This window comes from Dermacentor silvarum, unplaced genomic scaffold, assembly GCF_013339745.2.
Source record: "Dermacentor silvarum isolate Dsil-2018 unplaced genomic scaffold, BIME_Dsil_1.4 Seq480, whole genome shotgun sequence".
Lineage (NCBI taxonomy): Eukaryota > Metazoa > Arthropoda > Arachnida > Ixodida > Ixodidae > Dermacentor > Dermacentor silvarum.
In genome coordinates, this window is record NW_023606303.1 from 8,056 (window position 1) to 28,929 (window position 20,874).

The following is a 20,874-nucleotide window of genomic DNA, read 5'->3' on the forward strand; positions in this document are numbered from 1 at the left end:
CTGCAGTGGGATAGCTATCAGAGCAGTGCAAGCTTCATAATTTCTCAGTCTCACGCCGTAACATGTGTTCTGTACTACTTTCTTGCTTTTAATTGTCAATCACAAGCAGTAGACGTTCAAACAAAAACAACATAATACAAATGCACTTCTTTGGACGCATGTTTCTTTTTGTGCGCCAAATCTTTTTTAAAAGTTGTTGTAACATCTAAGTATGGCTTCGCACAACAAAGCCACGTAACTGCAGCGTGAAACTGAATGCGCCATTGCTCAGGAACATTACACTTTATTAACGCAAACGTATGGCTGTTTCCATTAGTAAATATACCAGAAGTAAGGGCACGAAGCCATAGTCACAGTCCCCGCGCCACCACGAAAGTTGAGCAGCCGACTTTTTACTGAGACATTTATCTTTCTCTCCTCCTCCTCTTCCTTTATCTATGCAAATGAGCACGTTTATGGGCACTCTGAGGAGCTCAAAAGTAATGCTCCCCAAATTTCTTTAGCTTCCCGACTCCTGAGTAACATTCAAATACTATTCCATGCCCCACGCTTTGCTAAAGAACTCGAATACCACAAAGTTCGCAAGCCAAATTAAGGCAGACCTATGATTCGTGGCTATGGTTTCGTATACGGAATGACGCAATTCATTGCGCGCATCCAGTTGAAGCTTCCTGGAAACGAAGTTAACTAATACTAATGGCAAAGAGCTCGTATATACTTAAGAGTTCTCAAATAAATACGGCAGTATTTCTCTTTGCTCGTCGTATAAATCCACCCGCATGCATGCCCTCTAGTGGTTCCGTTACCAACGGACGTTTGCTTTTATGACCTATTTGAAAGGCACCGACGCAGGAGGTCTTTTGGATAGCAACATCCAGTGTTCCTGAACAGATGGCAGTTTTCCAGCAGTCTCCTTGCGATGAGTCGCTCTTGCTACCTCAGTAAACTCAACGACTCGTTTTCGCGTTATTTGCCCGAGCAGTATACCTATATACGCCTATGGCGGGATGTGCGTTCACTTAACTCACCGCAATTCTGGTTTTGTAGATTTTTTTCGTGCGTTTCTGAGCCTTCATCATTGCATATAAGCATACGAAAATATCAGCATAACCACCGCGTAAAGCTGCACGACGCCTTTCCAATATGGCGCCGGTAACCGCCGACTTCATCTCACAAGCTCAATGTACCAGGCGCGGTACTTGTAGTAGATCCTTTTTTTGCGATATTATGCACGACCCAGCAACCGGCACATCGGTCGTATATAGGCAACGGCGAACCTCACACAAAGTGTTTTTCTGAGCATGAAAGACGCCCGCGAATACACGCAAAGTGCCTCGAGCCACCAGTCGCGCGGAAAATCTGCGTCTATTCGCGGGATCCTTTCACACTCGGAAAAACACATTTATGTAGCACGTATTGAGCAACAGAAAGCTGTATCGGGAGTTTTTCATGTTGCTCTACAATTTTATCATTGACACTTTGACAATTGGGACAGTACTTCTTGAGTTAGATAATTAATTACAATTAACTAATTAAATCCCAGTAACAAAAACATTACTTGCGGCTACTTCACTGTATTGGACACAATACGCACTAGGTTTGCTTCGCGTAACGCCGTTCTTGTTTTTCTTTAAATCGTGCTGCGTGATAGCTGGAACACCCTGCATATATATATATATATATATATATATATATATATATATATATATATATATACAGCAAGAAGAAGTAGTTTAATGATTTGAAAATGTAGAGAGGTCGGCCGGAAAATGGAGCATGTGGCCTGCTACTGTACGTAAGGGAAGAGGAAGAGGGGAAGAAAGAGGGTCACAATGGAGGGTGATAATGGGATTAACGAGGTGAAAGGACACATTGCATAAATGTTAACACAAGCGTGAGTCCAAGCCTGTGTCGCCTAAGAAACGTGAAAAGCACGCATTGCCTCTAGCGTCTGCCAACTCTGTGGCCATGCGCCTAGCAAGAGGTCCTCCGACAGTGGTCTATTGTATAAATGCCTCAAGGTAGCTGCCAGTGTCAGTCTTTCGATCACATACTCAGGACACACCACGAGCACATGGTCTATAGTCTCTATAACACCACACACTGAACAGTCCGGGGAGTCTGTCCGTCCAATGATATGCAACTATTTGCGCGTGAAAGCGACGCCTAATCGCAGTCTGTGTATCAGGCATGTATGAGGGCGTGGAATTCCACGCGGAACAGGAAATTGCATATCGGGATCCAGCCTTTTAAGGCGACATGACGGGCGTCTGGCTGGGCTTAGTATGTTTTCGTCGCACTCCTCATTAATTTCTACAGGAGGCATGTGATGTCCGGTCTAGAGAACGGTACTACAGTTCGCAGGCCATTCCTGAGGGTGCGTCTTACCTCAGCATCGGCCATCTCATTACCATTGAGCCCACAGTGTCCCGGGATCCATTGGAACACTATGCGGTGGTGTTTTTCTTGAGCGCGTGAAAGTAGCTCGGTGATCTGCAGTACCAGAACCTGATATGCGGTGTGGCGCAAGAAGCATACGAAAATTTGCAGCGCGGGTTTTGAGTCCGTGAAAATGCACCACTCTTCAGGTCTTTCCTCGCAGATGTGGCTAATCGCTTCCTGAATAGCCACAAGCTCTGCAGTGGTTGATGTTGAATTGTACCTTTCTACCCAGTCCGTCTCAATCCTGTCTTTCGCAGACACATCTTCAGTGCTGATGTATATGCAGCACTTCTGTTGCTCGCTTCCTGCCAAGCGCTATCGGACGTCCATATTTCACTGGCTGCTGTGAGCTCGCCGTGTCTCCCCTGATGCAGGCTAAAATAGAAACTCGACACTGGTGTGCGCGCTGGTTTATGGCATTCGTTTACTGCGTGCCAATCGTTCTGTTTCGTCGCCGAGGAACACGAGAGACACGGCGTAATCCCAAAATAGAGCGTAAGTGCATCCAAGAAATGAAAATTTCGCTGTGTAATTTGCTTCGCACGTGGGTACGGTCCAGAAGGAAACGGCAGGATTACAAGGTCTTTTTATGGAGGTATTAGCCTTCCCTGATTTGAGAAACTTCTCTCTGGTGAGTGAAGTTTGATGCGCAATTGGGCAAAGAAACAAAATTTCCACATACCTAAGGAGACGTGCTATTGACCAAAAAAGTTTACCGACCACGCCAAATATATGAACAGCCTTTAAATGTCGCCAGTAAAAGTGTACATCACAATGTTGTTCGCATATACCAGTAGAGGCTGGCAATGGGAATACCAGAATGCGTTTTGAGGCTGCGGAGATATTCAGCTTTCTGTCAGATCCCTTGGTCCGTAAACGTTTCTGGTCGATAGTACATCTGCATATTTTTCACACTGGCAGGCCATATAGAAAGGAGATTGGTTGGAAGTCAATTCTTTCTAAATTCCGGATGTTTCTAAATGAGACGCGAAAATTCTTTTTTTTACCCAGACGTTGATTGCCGGCACGCCTTTAGACACTTAAAGAGAAACGTAAGTATCGCTTCAAAAGCAGTCGATGCTATAACACGTGGACATTTTGTGACCACAAGGAGTTAGTGCAGTTGCATCTCAATTTCTGCCAAAAGTATTTGTAGCAGCCAGCTTTACGCATAGGCACATAGAAAATCCGGACACGGAAAAATCCAATAAACCAGGGTGGACGCAATGAGAAGCCTCCTGCAGATTTTTAGATGTCTTGCGTTTGCACTCACTTTTCTATTTTTTATTATTGGTTTAGCCAGTTGGCATACATTTTTTAAATGTTCTGTATAATGCAGTGACTCCGGCGCACAGCGCATAGTGCCATCTTTGCTTTCGTTGTGTGAAGTACGCGTATAAATGAATGCCCGAAATACTATTTCCAACTTTCCAACTCAAACGTTTTTGCGAGCTTCTGCTACTGATAGGAGTTGTTTATTGAGAACTTTATTTATTATGTATATGGTATCTACGTATTACTATGTGTAATTACTGCGCCGTCAAAGATTGATTCGTAATACTGTCACTATATCTCTTTTGTTTGTTACGAACTACTATGTATTAATTTTGTCTGGTTGCAGATGCTTAGCAGTTGCTACTCTGTGTTGCTATGAATGTACGATTCGAAGTAATGATATGGGAACGTCAAACCTTTTTGTTGTTGTGTCTCCTTCACTGTGCTTTTTTGTTGTTTTTTCTTCCTGTCTCCTGCTTTCGTTTACATGCGCTGCACAACTTGTGACTGCCTGCGAAGAAAGCGTTTATCCGGTAAAGCTTGCATATGTCTCAGCTTCTACACCTGTGTCCTGCATTTTTTAAAGACTCTGTAGACATACAAATAAAGTAAATATATCAAACATATCCAATTTTTCGGGGTAATCTTGTTTCTTTTCCTGTTACTTCCTGTTTTGTCATGTACACTTGTGACCAATCAGTCAAGCAGGCTCCCTCATACATTTGGCCCCGAGGGTCTCTTTCGGTAACTTATTTTGAAGCCTAAATGACATGCCTGGTGTGTGCCCAGCACTCATGACGAAGCACGTATGTCCCGACGTCTTTGCATCAAGGGGACTAGTGGCGAGTGTTGTCAGTTCAACGGCAATAATAGAACTATGTGCTTGTGTCACTTATCAACAATTGCACCTCCCTCATTAACCCATTGAGGCCCAGCGTACTTTTAAAAGTACTGTACCATTTTCACCACTAAATATTTAAAGAAGACACATATTGTGTTCTTTACTATGCCATTTTACTAAGAAACATCCTACCAAGACGACCACATTGTAGTTTTTTGCCAGCTGCATGATATTTGATCAATGGATCGCCCAACTTGGAAAAGTGCTGAACGTAGCAGGTGCTGCTACATGCCAGTTCTTAATCTTTTGTCAAGCATTGCATATGCTTCTCGAAGCTCAGGTTTGGGTGGAACGTTTAGAAAAGAATGGCGTAAACGATAAATGCCTAGTATTCCATATAATGTACATATTTACAGCATCGCAAGAAAATGAATGCACGTATAATTTGTAAAGTACACTGGCCGTATGGGTATGCTAGATGGATGTGCTTGTTCTAAGAGCACACAGGATGGCGTTTTTGAATGTATTACGACACAACAACTTTACTGACTATAAGAACTGCAGAGACCGTTGCAGGTACAAAATATATTAAGGATTTCATCAACATTGTTATTATTCGGCATGGTTCCTTTCTTACGGCCGACAAAGATGACGACGCTCTTATTATCTAAGTCAATAAAATAGCGAGCAGCATTACAGTACATTTAGATAAATAAAACAAACATTTAAATATCTTGTGAACATTACTTAAAAAGACAGATACTTTATGGAGGATTTTATTAGAAAGTGTTATATAGGTGGGAGGAAACAGAAAACAACAAATACGATATGCATATACCTGTGCCAATCGAGATGAGTTATGCAATGAAAGTAGGGCAACACACATTGGGGAAACAGATGTAGACCCCATCTCTTGAAAGCTTAGAAATTGCCAACGAAAATATCGCCGAGTAAACCATACAACAGAATTGTAATGCAAGAAACAACTGTCATTGGATTAGATGCCACCAGTTTGTTGAATGTTCCAACACTGAACCAAATGCTGAATGTTTTAGTCTTGAATGCCTGCATTGTTCATATAATATCACGTCTAGATCTGCATTCATAATATATTTTCACCTTGGGCGCCTCGGAAATCAACACGAAAGTCCGTACCCGTTACTTGAAGAAGCCAAGCTACGCACTTAAATAGCAAAACACCTCCCAGCGGAGAGTATTTCGCACTAAAATGCTGATTTAGTAACCAGAAGGTTATGCGGGCTTGCGCAAAGTTTCGTTTGACTCTTCGCTGCAAGACCTTTTGTTTTTGGAAGCTCCAAAATATAGAATATACATTTGGGGACCTACATCAGGTTTAGCTCTCACAAAGGCCCTGCGTACTTTATAAATTACACCATCGTAGCGTTTCAAAGAGTAAATCGAAATTTATGACGCTTGCACAGTGTGAAAATTTCATCTCACACAAAAAAAAGTTGTCGCAGTTTCACCTGAAAGGCGAAGCATCAATTGCGATAGCAAACTTGTCGAGAGCTATACGGAGTAATGATATTAGCTTTATCATCTGTATAAACTTGGACATGCAGCAGCATCGGCAACACGCAGAACTGTTGTCGACGCCGTCGGCGTTTTGCCCGCGTTCGCTCAAAATGCGTGCGGCGTTGGTGACTGTTGCCGGAGCCTCTGATATAAATAGACACTTGGTGCCGCAGCTAAACGTCGCCTCCTTTCCCTCCCCCTCCCTCCCCTCCCCCACGGCCTCTCGCGCGTCGGAAGAAGGTACGTTTACTCTACATATATGGTGATTGTAGAGGAGGAAAGAGACGCCTACTTCTGCAGCCCTTAAGGGAGCACAGCGCAGCACGCGCGTTTGTTCTCCGCCGTGCGATCACTCCCCGTGAAAGCGCGCGTCCCTCGCGCCCTTTCACTCGCACATACAGCGTTCGGCGCGCGGCGACGATTTCATCTCCATTGACGTCATACGGAACCTCACGGCGACGGCGACGGCGACGGCGACGGCGACGCCGACGGCAGAAATCTGCTTTTGAGTGTCCATATAATTGCTATCGCAATAATAAGCACTGGGTGCCGCAGCTAAACGTCGCCTCCCTTCCCCCCCCCCTCCCCCACGGCCTGTCGCGCGTCGGTGGAGATTGTTGTTGTGGAAAGGGGTGAAAAGTTGGGTTAAGTGCAACGCGATAACTGTCTCTCAATAGAGGACACCTCAACCGCGTTGCACAGAGGGGAAGTGGGATTGAGAGATTAGAGGAGAGAAAGATCGCAGAGGGAGCAGCAGCAGCATCCGAGGCGCCGGAGGCGCGGGAAAAGGGAGGTCAAGGTTTAGACACGGTCAGTGAGCCCGGTGTCGTCAACGAAGCTCAGGAGGGCACGGTACAGCTTCAGGTGACTTGAAGAGCAGCCCGAGGGGTGCAGAATTTCGTGTGGTGAAGAACATGGGAGGCCGTGCGCACGGTAAATGCGGGCGAGGGTGGCGCGCGCCGTGAAGAATGCAGGGCACTCGCAGAGGAGATGCTGCAGCGTTTCTGTAGCGCCGCAGTCTTGGCAGAGAGGCGAGGGGGCTCCGCGGAGGCGATGTTTTCGCTCGGCAGGCCAGACGGAACCGGTCCGGAGGGCGAGGAGAAAGGCGCGCTCTCTTCTCGTCAAACCGGATTCCGGGAGAAGGCGTGGCGGGCGCTCTTGTGCGACGCGGCTGTCGGGGTGTCGCAGGGCAAGTTCCCGTCTGATATTTCGGCGCGCGGTGTCAAACGAGTTGACGCGCAGCGAGAGAGGCACGGCGGGCTCGTGGGCGCGCTTCGCGAGGTCGTCTGCGGACTCGTTTCCGGCAATACCGACATGGGAAGGTATCCACTGGAGACAGAGATCGCACCCCTGTTGCTGCAGTGCGTGGAGTCTGCAGGCTACTCGTTGCGCCAGGAGTGGGGCACGCTCGTCGAGGAGAAGCTGGTGGAGAGCGGCCCTAGAGTCGCTAAGAATTGCCACCCTGTTTAGGAATGGCAACTCTTCAAGAATGTCGGCTGCCAGGTGGAGCCCGACAAGCTCAGCTGTGGTGGAGGAGGCGCGATAAGAGAGGCGGCACTGTCTGGCGATGTCAAGGTGGGGCACTACACAGGCGGCGGCGGCGGAGCCGTCCTGACGAACAGAACCGTCTGTGTAGAGGTGAGCCCTCCCCACCAGGTCGTCCTGGATACGTGCAGCAGCCTCCTGAACGATGGCGCAGTGAGGCGTGCGGTGCTTGGAGCGGACGCCCGGCAAGTCGAGGCACACGCGCAAAGGAACTCGCTTGTTTGGTGGGGGCCAGTCTGCAGGGGTGGCAGGGGCGTCAACCACAATGCTATCGTAAAGCTCGAGGAGCTTCCCCACGCGAGATTTAGGGAGTTCGCGCAGGCAGGACAGGATGGGGCCGGCACCCGGGGCACGAGAGAGGCGCTCGATGTGGCCGAGGGCGCGGAGATCGGCTGTGAGGGAGACGGGCCAGGCGCCGGTTTCTGCGAGGGTCTCAGCAACACGGGATGTTCGGGGCAGGCCATGGCACATTCGGAGGACACGTCGTTGGTCGATATCGATGTGCCGCCACTGAGATGGTCGCAGGTCACATAGCGGCAGCGCGTACAAGACACAGGAGAGGGCAACCGCATTGTACATACCCGCCGCGAAGGAGGGGGGGCAGCCATCACCTCGCGCGAGTAGAGCACGCACAGCGGCCTCGACACGGCGCATAACGGCACGGAGTCGCTTCACAGCGGGGGACCAGGTCAGGCGGTGATCGATAGTGAGCCCCAGGTAGCGGACGATGGGTCGCCATGGAAGGGAGACGCCATCGATGATTATGCGGCCAGTGTGGAGGCGGGCGGTGGCGCGGGGGTGGACCATGAGGGCCTCCGATTTGGTCGCCGACAGGCGGAGGCCAATGGCACGGAGGAATTGGCCAACCGCATCAACAGCCGCCTGGAGGTTTCGACGCATCTCCGCCATGGCCGAAGGAGGGCCACGGACGAATAGTGCCACGTCGTCCGCGTAAATCACGGCGCGCACAGGAAGGTGCCCACTGTTTCGCACGCACTCGCTGATGGGCGCAAGCGCGAGGTTAAAGAGGAATGGGCTGAGGACACTCCCCTGTGGCACGCCGCACGTCACAGGACGGGGGGAGCTGATGGCCTGGCCGACACGGACAGCAGATGTCCTGTCACTGAGGAAGGCTCGTATGTAGGCGAGGAGTCTGCCCTCAACGCCAAGGGCGCGTACAGCCGACATGATGGTTGCATGGGGCAGTGAGTCAAATGCACTTCCGGCCGCCGCGACCACGCTCAGGGGAGCGCGGGAGAGGGCGAGAAGCCGCGCGGACCAATGGCGCGCGCGGCTTCCGCGGGTCGCGTGAACACCCCTCCCCCAAATAAAAGGCCGGCGTAACGCGGCGACGCGCGTAGTCCGATCTCGCTCGCTCGCCTGATCGCATCGCATCGCTATGCCTCCCCAGCCGAGCGGTAAGGCCGTGAAGAAGGCCGGCAAGGCGCAGAAGAATGTGCGCGCCACCGACAAGAAGAAGAAGAAGCGCCGCAGGAAGGAGAGCTTCTCCATCTACATCTACAAGGTGCTGAAGCAGGTGCACCCCGACACTGGAGTCTCCAGCAAGGCCATGTCCATCATGAACAGCTTCGTGAACGACATCTTCGAGCGCATCGCCGCCGAGTCGTCCCGTCTGGCTCACTACAACAAGCGCTCGACCATCACGAGCCGGGAGATCCAGACTGCCGTGCGTCTGCTGCTGCCGGGCGAGCTGGCCAAGCACGCCGTGTCCGAGGGCACCAAAGCCGTCACCAAGTACACCAGCTCCAAGTAGGCGACCGAGCGCTCGACCGCCCAGCCAACACCCAACGGCTCTTGTCAGAGCCACCCAAAGTGTCTGCATTGGCATTGGGATGTAGCGAGAATCTCGCGACGATTCCGTCCGTTTTCCCTCTTGTTTTGTTTACGTGTTGCGTGCGCTTTCCGACAGCGCGCCTCTTAGTAGTAGAAAAAAACATAACAACATGCACTGAGCACAACAACAGGCACACGAGCATGCATAATGCGCGTTCCTACTAGTGCGAACGACGGAATGCGTGTTGTAACGCTGCGTCGGTCGATAGTTTTGCCTTATGCGAGCCGAGCGTAGTGTAGTGTAATTATTACAACGCAGCTTCTTGTCCTCTCTCTCTTTTTTTTTTTTTTTTTTCTTATCCGACGCGGTCTTGCGGCTCGCTCGCCTGTACGTTTGCGAAAAGCAATTGCGTCTACGAGAACGTACTCTTGGCGGCGGTTGACACGCATACGACTGTCCTCGAGGCTGGAGTGCTGAATTCAAAGCCTCCTGCAAGGGCAGTGTCATGTTTAGATGTGAGCGGTGTAGCAGGGACTGGGCTGCGGAAATCGCTTGACAGGTGCAAGAAATGTCCTAGCTAGAGGAACACTGATTAGGAGAAACTTCAAGTAATATTAGCAAAATGCTGCGCGCGCTTTCCGCAAACTGCTATGGCCGTTTAAAGGGTAAAAAAGTTTGTGATTAAGTGCAGCGCGATAACTGTCTCTCCGTGGAGGAGACGCGCTGCGCGCCGGCGGCAATGGCCGAGAGGAGGAGGAGGTCGGAGCTCTGTATCCTCGCCCTCTTCCGTCCCCCAGAATGCTGGATTGGAACCACGCGGGCGTGTTTGGCTATTTCGGCTGCCGTTATCTGGGAGATTACGCAAGCTATGACGACGAAATTTGACGGTCGTGTTGCCACAAGGGGACGCAGCCTAAGCGCAAAATTTAAAACGCCTAAGGCGAACCGATCACGAGTGCTGGCTGTTTAGCGATTCGTGACCAAGTGAACGATGGTCGCGCGGCTCAGCTTGAAGTCGTGCTCGCGCCGTGCTTTCCAGCAGCTACGAAGGTTATAATGCAAGCGTAGTCGTGGTAAAGATGCATGCAACGAGTAATTAAAACGAGAATGCAAGGAAGCTTTTTTTTTTTTTTTTTTTCTTCCGGGGAGGTGGAACTCGAGCAGCGGGCGCAACCTAGCACCACGAGTTGTTGGATTGTTCGTTTTGTCGTTGCGAATGCAGGGCGAGGCGTTTTTAATTTTGTTAATTCATCTTTGAAGGAACAAAAGTCACTAACTGCAGCAACAAAAAATAAAATTAGGGCACAATAGGCCTGCGTTGCAGTGTTATGTGCAAGTGCACGATTGTTTTGTTTTGCTGAAGCCATTTATTTCAATTTCACTCCGCGCGTGGTCAATAGAGGGCTCAGTGCGTCCACCAGCGACACACTCGCGAAGAGAAGCGGCGGCGCCGGTGAGCCAATGGGCGCGCGCCGCTTGCTTTCCTCCTCGCCCCCCTTTCTCCGGCGGCGGCGAAGCCGAGTTGGGCCGCGCGCGCCCCGGAACACGGCATTCGCTTTCCTGACTCGCTCCGAAGCAGCAGCAACAGCCGAAATGTCTGGACGTGGCAAGGGCGGCAAGGGGCTCGGCAAGGGTGGCGCCAAGCGTCATCGCAAGGTCTTGCGTGACAACATCCAGGGCATCACCAAGCCTGCCATCCGTCGTCTCGCTCGCCGTGGTGGTGTCAAGCGCATCTCTGGCCTGATCTACGAGGAGACGCGCGGTGTCCTCAAGGTGTTCCTCGAGAACGTGATCCGGGATGCCGTCACCTACACTGAGCACGCCAAGCGCAAGACCGTCACAGCCATGGACGTCGTGTACGCTCTGAAGCGCCAGGGCCGCACCCTCTACGGTTTCGGAGGCTAAGCAGCTGCACACGTGCCCGGCGTCGTTTGCCAGCAGCGCACCGAACTCCTGTGAAGAACCCAACAGCCCTCTTCAGGGCTACCCACTTGATGCTTCGGCAGTGATCCGCAGGATTCGCGATCTCCTGATCCGTTTTCCCTCTTTGCATTCCATTTTCTTGTGATCGGTTATGGAGCGTGCCCAGCAGCCGTGCGCGAGACGCGCGGTGAATTTGGTCAGGTGAGCGAGCGCAACCGCGTTTATTCACAGTAGGTGGTAGCGTAAGGCGAGCTTTTTGCTACATGCGTTTGCGCTCGCTACTAAGTGCCGCATTGCTAAAATTTCAACGCTGTGCTACTGCGACGTGCTGTTCGTTGGTGCAGCACCGCTGTCGTGTTTGATTGGGACTGAATGAGGCAGCCGCAGTGGAATGGCGATGGGGGGGGGGGGGAACAAAATAAGATAATAATAATAATAATAAAGAGGTCATTTTGCAGCGCTAAAATCTCAGATGCTGGCCTGTTCCACATTCCATTGCATCCTATAGAGTCCGATGGGCGGCGGGGAATCAGCGCGGTGCGACTGACGTGTGAAACCAAAGGGTAAATTTACTAGCTAGCTAGGTAGGTGCGTATATCGAGGCACAAAAAGGGTCGCGCGAAGCAGACTCACTTTCGTTTTATTATTTTCACTAGCACCCGTTGTTTTCTCGTGCGTCGGTGTTCGTGGTCGTGCTGGCCAATCGCGCTGTGACGAGTATAGGAAAATGAGGCCATGGCTCAAGGGGTAGACAAATTAAATTACACAAGGCAGTGGCATACATGCGCATTGTTTTGATGAAACGCGGCAGTTGTTCAATAATTGTGTCCCCCTTATTGTGTCTTTCTGAATGCGGTCACACTCGGCGTTCGTGAAGCTTCCGGGGAGCCAACTCTGACTTGCCCATTCAAATACATGTAGCACGCAATAAAAATATTTTACGATGCAACCACTCGGCTCATGTGAACGAAACTTGTCGCATGAGAGAGAGAGAGAGAGCGGAAGGCACTTAAGGGAGCAGATATTTCATGGAGTGCGTGGAATGTAATGCACAAAACTAAGTAAGCGAACATTACACAACTCAGTAGCTGAAAGCCATACCGCAATCGTCTAAACTACACAAAGAGAACAAACAACACATGTAAAGAGGAGAAATGTGATACATAAATTTGCACGCTATGTGAGAAACTGTTGCTTTGTTTGCAAAAAGTGATGCACGCACGTGAGCAGTATAGTTTACTGAGGTGTACTTGAATTGTGTTCGCTTTAGTTGTATTGATATTTGCGGAATTGCCTTTTCCATTTCTATCGCTGAATTACGGAGGTAGGAAGATTGAAGGGTTTCCCTCCTGTGCATTTGACTTTTCAACAACGATTGTAATTAAAATTAGGGCATAAATAAAGAAACTCCCGCTGATCCGGCCACTGCGCAGTAGCTGCCGAGAAGAGCGATTTTTCCGCCAGCCGCAGAGCTGAGCTTTACCGAAATAAGTCGGCAGGAGTGCCATTGCTCCTGCGGTGAACTCGTTCCGGGGAGCGGGAATGAACCAGAGAAAGCTAGCCCGTGGGAATAACGAAGAAACAATGTAGGTGCTGTCTGAAGCACGGTGTGGTTATGACGATTGTTGGTGTCATGTGGAAGAAATACAAACAACAATGCGGCGTCAACAGGCATTACCTGAAAGTAAAAAAAAAAGCGTGCGGTTATTAGGTGCAGCATAGCGAGGGCTTCCGGATTCGTAAGATTGGGGGGTTGTCTGAGAGCGGCGGCCGCCGTGTGTGTGAGTGGTTTTGAAAAGGAAGAGAAGAGAAAAGTGCAGCGCCGTAACTGCCTCTCGACGCGGGCCGCAAAGCACTCGTTGATAGCACGGTGAATGATTGTGTAAGGGCCCTGCGTGGTATTGGCTGTGCGTAGCTTTTGAAGGCCGAATCAGCTGTCGCAGTCTGTTAACGCGCGTTACACACCTGCCTAAGTATATGCGAAGTGTGGTGTTCAGATATATGTACATGGGAAAGTGCGCTAGCGAGCGTGTACGTGCGAGATAGCTTGCTGGCGACTTCGCGACCAGAAAAGATGAAGTTGGCTTCCCAGAAGGTATCGTGGAGTCGTCGCGATTCACATCAATGCAGCGGACGTTGCTCACACGTTTCACGCGCGTTTTGCGTCGCCCGCAGTTGTCGCCATGTGCCGGGATCGCGAGGTGGGTGCTGAGGTGACCGCCGCCAGCAGTAATGGTGCGGTCTCACATCAGGTGGTGCCACTTCGCGATGCGTGCCGGTATGGCGGTGATTGTGGTGTTGGCTGAAACGAAAGAGAACGGCGCAGCATGCTGTCATGTTTAAATGCAATTCAATTGCCTCGACATGCGCTCTGCGTAGCCGCGAACAACGCGGACGCGCGAAAACGGCTGGCTTCCAGCATCCTGGCGAACGCCGGCGTGCGCGCCGCCCCGCGTACGGACACGGCTGCGCTGGCGTTGGCCAATCGGCGGCGGGTGAGTTGGAGAGGGGAAGAGCACTGAGGGGAAGCACGACCGCGCTGTGCGCAGGGGCCAGCAGTCTCACTCCGGCAGTCGACGAGTTTGGACGCTCCCGTCTCCTTCTTCCGCTATGGCCAGGACAAAGCAAACCGCCCGCAAGAGTACCGGCGGGAAGGCTCCGCGTAAGCAGCTTGCCACCAAGGCTGCTCGCAAGAGTGCACCTGCCACCGGCGGTGTCAAGAAGCCGCATCGTTATAGGCCGGGCACCGTGGCCCTGCGTGAAATCCGTCGTTACCAGAAGTCGACCGAGCTGCTGATCCGCAAGCTGCCGTTCCAGCGCCTGGTGAGGGAAATCGCGCAGGACTTCAAGACCGACCTGCGATTCCAGAGCTCGGCTGTGATGGCTCTTCAGGAGGCTAGCGAGGCCTACCTGGTCGGTCTCTTCGAGGACACCAACCTGTGCGCCATCCATGCCAAGCGCGTTACCATCATGCCCAAGGACATCCAGCTGGCCCGCCGCATCCGTGGCGAGCGTGCCTAAGTTCGACCGCTGTCTGCACCGCGCAGCCTTGCGTCAGGCAAGCAACACAAAACGGTCCTTCTCAGGACCACCTACATGTCTGCTTCGGCTACGGGAATACGCGAGACCACGTACTCCGAACCGTACCCCTCTCGGTGTGGTCTGTCTGTGTGTGCTCGGCTGGATGGGATATATACATATGCTGAGGAGGCGAGGTGGTGCTTCGCACGATACGCAAGTGGTGAGTACTGACCGAGCACGAATCAAAATAAAGTGCCTGTGCTAGTTGTTTCGTGCTCGAAAACAAAATTACAACGACAGCAGATGTTGCGTGCAAGCTTTCGTGCAGTTCGCGATGGAAAAACCACTACTAGCAAGAGGAAAAATTGCATTTTTTTTTTTCCCCTTCCTTTACGGCGTTCGTATATGCAGAATGAACGTGTTGAGAGACAGCTATCGCGCTGCACTTTAAGCGTATCTTTCACCCTTTGCAACTATAGTATCTCTCTGTAGCTCATCACGAGGCCAATATCGCTGAAAAAAAAAAAAAAAAAATGAAGAAGCACAGTTTAACGTGTTCGATATATCAATGGGAAAGTCTCCGTTTCAGTAGCGCTTTTTCCAGTTTAGCACACGCCCAATTGACGGCTATTCGTTCGTCTAGCGATGTGTGCATCACTCGCTTGTCCACGTTTATTCGAGCAAAGTCTGTGTATGTGGCGCAATCATAAGGGCCGGCTCGCGTTCGTCTTTCTTTCTTGCTCCTCCCGAGGCAATTGATAGCGCCGGCGAATGCTGGCCAATTAATTACGTGCAGCGAGAGATTCTAGCAGCAATCTCACCGAGCCACGATTGCGGTCGTTTAGAAAGAAAAATTCAAACAGAGGGAAACGGGTGCGGAGAACGGGATTGCAAAGCAACACCCTGCCGTCACACGCATTTTGGGTGGTCCTGACAAGGACCGTTGGGTTGTCGTGCGAGGACGAGCCTGCAACTCCGGCTTGATGGAGGGAGAGCAGCTCGCTTACGCCTTCTTCTCGGTCTTCTTGGGCAGAAGCACGGCTTGGATGTTGGGCAACACGCCGCCCTGCGCGATGGTAACGCCGGAGAGCAGCTTGTTCAGCTCCTCGTCGTTGCGGATGGCCAGCTGCAGGTGGCGGGGGATGATCCTGGTCTTCTTGTTGTCGCGAGCCGCGTTGCCGGCGAGCTCGAGCACTTCGGCAGCCAGGTACTCGAGGACGGCCGCGAGGTAGACGGGAGCGCCCGCTCCGACGCGCTCAGCGTAGTTTCCCTTGCGCAGGAGACGGTGGATACGGCCCACGGGGAACTGGAGACCCGCACGGCTGGAACGGGTCTTGCTCTTGCCCTTTGCCTTGCCTCCTTTGCCACGTCCGGACATGGTGATGCTGCTGCTGATGAGACGAGAGACGACAACTAATGTGCTACTCTCGCGATCTCTCAACGATGTGTGCGTGGTTGTGCAGGTTCCGGCCGCCGCGACCACGCTCAGGGGAGCGCGGGAGAGGGCGAGAAGCCGCGCGGACCAATGGCGCGCGCGGCTTCCGCGGGTCGCGTGAACACCCCTCCCCCAAATAAAAGGCCGGCGTAACGCGGCGACGCGCGTAGTCCGATCTCGCTCGCTCGCCTGATCGCATCGCATCGCTATGCCTCCCCAGCCGAGCGGTAAGGCCGTGAAGAAGGCCGGCAAGGCGCAGAAGAATGTGCGCGCCACCGACAAGAAGAAGAAGAAGCGCCGCAGGAAGGAGAGCTTCTCCATCTACATCTACAAGGTGCTGAAGCAGGTGCACCCCGACACTGGAGTCTCCAGCAAGGCCATGTCCATCATGAACAGCTTCGTGAACGACATCTTCGAGCGCATCGCCGCCGAGTCGTCCCGTCTGGCTCACTACAACAAGCGCTCGACCATCACGAGCCGGGAGATCCAGACTGCCGTGCGTCTGCTGCTGCCGGGCGAGCTGGCCAAGCACGCCGTGTCCGAGGGCACCAAAGCCGTCACCAAGTACACCAGCTCCAAGTAGGCGACCGAGCGCTCGACCGCCCAGCCAACACCCAACGGCTCTTGTCAGAGCCACCCAAAGTGTCTGCATTGGCATTGGGATGTAGCGAGAATCTCGCGACGATTCCGTCCGTTTTCCCTCTTGTTTTGTTTACGTGTTGCGTGCGCTTTCCGACAGCGCGCCTCTTAGTAGTAGAAAAAAACATAACAACATGCACTGAGCACAACAACAGGCACACGAGCATGCATAATGCGCGTTCCTACTAGTGCGAACGACGGAATGCGTGTTGTAACGCTGCGTCGGTCGATAGTTTTGCCTTATGCGAGCCGAGCGTAGTGTAGTGTAATTATTACAACGCAGCTTCTTGTCCTCTCTCTCTCTCTTTTTTTTTTTTTTTTCTTATCCGACGCGGTCTTGCGGCTCGCTCGCCTGTACGTTTGCGAAAAGCAATTGCGTCTACGAGAACGTACTCTTGGCGGCGGTTGACACGCATACGACTGTCCTCGAGGCTGGAGTGCTGAATTCAAAGCCTCCTGCAAGGGCAGTGTCATGTTTAGATGTGAGCGGTGTAGCAGGGACTGGGCTGCGGCAAATCGCTTGACAGGTGCAAGAAATGTCCTAGCTAGAGGAACACTGATTAGGAGAAACTTCAAGTAATATTAGCAAAATGCTGCGCGCGCTTTCCGCAAACTGCTATGGCCGTTTAAAGGGTAAAAAAGTTTGTGATTAAGTGCAGCGCGATAACTGTCTCTCCGTGGAGGAGACGCGCTGCGCGCCGGCGGCAATGGCCGAGAGGAGGAGGAGGTCGGAGCTCTGTATCCTCGCCCTCTTCCGTCCCCCAGAATGCTGGATTGGAACCACGCGGGCGTGTTTGGCTATTTCGGCTGCCGTTATCTGGGAGATTACGCAAGCTATGACGACGAAATTTGACGGTCGTGTTGCCACAAGGGGACGCAGCCTAAGCGCAAAATTTAAAACGCCTAAGGCGAACCGATCACGAGTGCTGGCTGTTTAGCGATTCGTGACCAAGTGAACGATGGTCGCGCGGCTCAGCTTGAAGTCGTGCTCGCGCCGTGCTTTCCAGCAGCTACGAAGGTTATAATGCAAGCGTAGTCGTGGTAAAGATGCATGCAACGAGTAATTAAAACGAGAATGCAAGGAAGCTTTTTTTTTTTTTTTTTTTTTCTTCCGGGGAGGTGGAACTCGAGCAGCGGGCGCAACCTAGCACCACGAGTTGTTGGATTGTTCGTTTTGTCGTTGCGAATGCAGGGCGAGGCGTTTTTAATTTTGTTAATTCATCTTTGAAGGAACAAAAGTCACTAACTGCAGCAACAAAAAATAAAATTAGGGCACAATAGGCCTGCGTTGCAGTGTTATGTGCAAGTGCACGATTGTTTTGTTTTTTGCTGAAGCCATTTATTTCAATTTCACTCCGCGCGTGGTCAATAGAGGGCTCAGTGCGTCCACCAGCGACACACTCGCGAAGAGAAGCGGCGGCGCCGGTGAGCCAATGGGCGCGCGCCGCTTGCTTTCCTCCTCGCCCCCCTTCCTCCGGCGGCGGCGAAGCCGAGTTGGGCCGCGCGCGCCCCGGGAACACGGCATTCGCTTTCCTGACTCGCTCCGAAGCAGCAGCAACAGCCGAAATGTCTGGACGTGGCAAGGGCGGCAAGGGGCTCGGCAAGGGTGGCGCCAAGCGTCATCGCAAGGTCTTGCGTGACAACATCCAGGGCATCACCAAGCCTGCCATCCGTCGTCTCGCTCGCCGTGGTGGTGTCAAGCGCATCTCTGGCCTGATCTACGAGGAGACGCGCGGTGTCCTCAAGGTGTTCCTCGAGAACGTGATCCGGGATGCCGTCACCTACACTGAGCACGCCAAGCGCAAGACCGTCACAGCCATGGACGTCGTGTACGCTCTGAAGCGCCAGGGCCGCACCCTCTACGGTTTCGGAGGCTAAGCAGCTGCACACGTGCCCGGCGTCGTTTGCCAGCAGCGCACCGAACTCCTGTGAAGAACCCAACAGCCCTCTTCAGGGCTACCCACTTGATGCTTCGGCAGTGATCCGCAGGATTCGCGATCTCCTGATCCGTTTTCCCTCTTTGCATTCCATTTTCTTGTGATCGGTTATGGAGCGTGCCCAGCAGCCGTGCGCGAGACGCGCGGTGAATTTGGTCAGGTGAGCGAGCGCAACCGCGTTTATTCACAGTAGGTGGTAGCGTAAGGCGAGCTTTTTGCTACATGCGTTTGCGCTCGCTACTAAGTGCCGCATTGCTAAAATTTCAACGCTGTGCTACTGCGACGTGCTGTTCGTTGGTGCAGCACCGCTGTCGTGTTTGATTGGGACTGAATGAGGCAGCCGCAGTGGAATGGCGATGGGGGGGGGGGGGGGAACAAAATAAGATAATAATAATAATAATAAAGAGGTCATTTTGCAGCGCTAAAATCTCAGATGCTGGCCTGTTCCACATTCCATTGCATCCTATAGAGTCCGATGGGCGGCGGGGAATCAGCACCGTGCGACTGACGTGTGAAACCAAAGGGTAAATTTACTAGCTAGCTAGGTAGGTGCGTATATCGAGGCACAAAAAGGGTCGCGCGAAGCAGACTCACTTTCGTTTTATTATTTTCACTAGCACCCGTTGTTTTCTCGTGCGTCGGTGTTCGTGGTCGTGCTGGCCAATCGCGCTGTGACGAGTATAGGAAAATGAGGCCATGGCTCAAGGGGTAGACAAATTAAATTACACAAGGCAGTGGCATACATGCGCATTGTTTTGATGAAACGCGGCAGTTGTTCAATAATTGTGTCCCCCTTATTGTGTCTTTCTGAATGCGGTCACACTCGGCGTTCGTGAAGCTTCCGGGGAGCCAACTCTGACTTGCCCATTCAAATACATGTAGCACGCAATAAAAATATTTTACGATGCAACCACTCGGCTCATGTGAACGAAACTTGTCGCATGAGAGAGAGAGAGAGAGCGGAAGGCACTTAAGGGAGCAGATATTTCATGGAGTGCGTGGAATGTAATGCACAAAACTAAGTAAGCGAACATTACACAACTCAGTAGCTGAAAGCCATACCGCAATCGTCTAAACTACACAAAGAGAACAAACAACACATGTAAAGAGGAGAAATGTGATACATAAATTTGCACGCTATGTGAGAAACTGTTGCTTTGTTTGCAAAAAGTGATGCACGCACGTGAGCAGTATAGTTTACTGAGGTGTACTTGAATTGTGTTCGCTTTAGTTGTATTGATATTTGCGGAATTGCCTTTTCCATTTCTATCGCTGAATTACGGAGGTAGGAAGATTGAAGGGTTTCCCTCCTGTGCATTTGACTTTTCAACAACGATTGTAATTAAAATTAGGGCATAAATAAAGAAACTCCCGCTGATCCGGCCACTGCGCAGTAGCTGCCGAGAAGAGCGATTTTTCCGCCAGCCGCAGAGCTGAGCTTTACCGAAATAAGTCGGCAGGAGTGCCATTGCTCCTGCGGTGAACTCGTTCCGGGGAGCGGGAATGAACCAGAGAAAGCTAGCCCGTGGGAATAACGAAGAAACAATGTAGGTGCTGTCTGAAGCACGGTGTGGTTATGACGATTGTTGGTGTCATGTGGAAGAAATACAAACAACAATGCGGCGTCAACAGGCATTACCTGAAAGTAAAAGAAAAAGCGTGCGGTTATTAGGTGCAGCATAGCGAGGGCTTCCGGATTCGTAAGATTGGGGGGTTGTCTGAGAGCGGCGGCCGCCGTGTGTGTGAGTGGTTTTGAAAAGGAAGAGAAGAGAAAAGTGCAGCGCCGTAACTGCCTCTCGACGCGGGCCGCAAAGCACTCGTTGATAGCACGGTGAATGATTGTGTAAGGGCCCTGCGTGGTATTGGCTGTGCGTAGCTTTTGAAGGCCGAATCAGCTGTCGCAGTCTGTTAACGCGCGTTACACACCTGCCTAAGTATATGCGAAGTGTGGTGTTCAGATATATGTACATGGGAAAGTGCGCTAGCGAGCGTGTACGTGCGAGATAGCTTGCTGGCGACTTCGCGACCAGAAAAGATGAAGTTGGCTTCCCAGAAGGTATCGTGGAGTCGTCGCGATTCACATCAATGCAGCGGACGTTGCTCACACGTTTCACGCGCGTTTTGCGTCGCCCGCAGTTGTCGCCATGTGCCGGGATCGCGAGGTGGGTGCTGAGGTGACCGCCGCCAGCAGTAATGGTGCGGTCTCACATCAGGTGGTGCCACTTCGCGATGCGTGCCGGTATGGCGGTGATTGTGGTGTTGGCTGAAACGAAAGAGAACGGCGCAGCATGCTGTCATGTTTAAATGCAATTCAATTGCCTCGACATGCGCTCTGCGTAGCCGCGAACAACGCGGACGCGCGAAAACGGCTGGCTTCCAGCATCCTGGCGAACGCCGGCGTGCGCGCCGCCCCGCGTACGGACACGGCTGCGCTGGCGTTGGCCAATCGGCGGCGGGTGAGTTGGAGAGGGGAAGAGCACTGAGG

At 51.9% G+C, this 20,874-nt stretch overlaps 5 protein-coding genes across 5 annotated transcripts; 3 read left to right on the plus strand and 2 right to left on the minus strand.

Moving 5' to 3' along the window:
* Positions 1–6,895: 6,895 nt before the first annotated feature.
* On the minus strand, positions 6,896–8,827 carry LOC119435145 (uncharacterized). Its single transcript, XM_037702081.1, has one exon. The coding sequence runs from the start codon at positions 8,825–8,827 to the stop codon at positions 6,896–6,898; it is 1,932 nt and encodes a 643-aa protein (XP_037558009.1).
* Positions 8,828–9,035: 208 nt separating this feature from the next.
* Positions 9,036–9,413, plus strand: LOC119435141 (histone H2B). The gene has a single exon (XM_037702076.2). It carries the CDS (start codon positions 9,039–9,041, stop codon positions 9,411–9,413), a length of 375 nt encoding a protein of 124 aa, XP_037558004.1. The 5' UTR covers positions 9,036–9,038.
* Positions 9,414–10,515: 1,102 nt separating this feature from the next.
* On the plus strand, positions 10,516–18,344 carry LOC119435142 (uncharacterized). The gene is made up of 3 exons (XM_037702077.2): positions 10,516–11,325; positions 13,939–14,298; positions 18,005–18,344. Exons 1-3 carry the CDS (start codon positions 10,896–10,898, stop codon positions 18,328–18,330), a joined length of 1,116 nt encoding a protein of 371 aa, XP_037558005.2. The 5' UTR covers positions 10,516–10,895; the 3' UTR covers positions 18,331–18,344.
* On the minus strand, positions 15,382–15,756 carry LOC125941857 (histone H2A-like). Its single transcript, XM_049659719.1, has one exon. It carries the CDS (start codon positions 15,754–15,756, stop codon positions 15,382–15,384), a length of 375 nt encoding a protein of 124 aa, XP_049515676.1.
* Positions 16,019–16,396, plus strand: LOC119435140 (histone H2B). Its single transcript, XM_037702075.2, has one exon. The coding sequence runs from the start codon at positions 16,022–16,024 to the stop codon at positions 16,394–16,396; it is 375 nt and encodes a 124-aa protein (XP_037558003.1). The 5' UTR covers positions 16,019–16,021.
* Positions 18,345–20,874: the final 2,530 nt, after the last annotated feature.

Excerpts from the sequence above, each read along its gene's own strand:
- LOC119435145 (XM_037702081.1), bottom strand. The coding sequence starts at position 8,827 with ATGTCGGCTGTACGCGCCCTTGGCGTTGAGGGCAGACTCCTCGCCTAC.
- LOC119435141 (XM_037702076.2), top strand. The coding sequence starts at position 9,039 with ATGCCTCCCCAGCCGAGCGGTAAGGCCGTGAAGAAGGCCGGCAAGGCG.
- LOC119435142 (XM_037702077.2), top strand. The coding sequence starts at position 10,896 with ATGGGCGCGCGCCGCTTGCTTTCCTCCTCGCCCCCCTTTCTCCGGCGG. Across the intron at positions 11,326-13,938 it reads CCAGGGCCGCACCCTCTACG|TTTGGACGCTCCCGTCTCCT; the intron begins GTTTCGGAGGCT and ends GCAGTCGACGAG. Across the intron at positions 14,299-18,004 it reads CTTCGAGGACACCAACCTGT|CAGCAACAGCCGAAATGTCT; the intron begins GCGCCATCCATG and ends GCTCCGAAGCAG.
- LOC125941857 (XM_049659719.1), bottom strand. The coding sequence starts at position 15,756 with ATGTCCGGACGTGGCAAAGGAGGCAAGGCAAAGGGCAAGAGCAAGACC.
- LOC119435140 (XM_037702075.2), top strand. The coding sequence starts at position 16,022 with ATGCCTCCCCAGCCGAGCGGTAAGGCCGTGAAGAAGGCCGGCAAGGCG.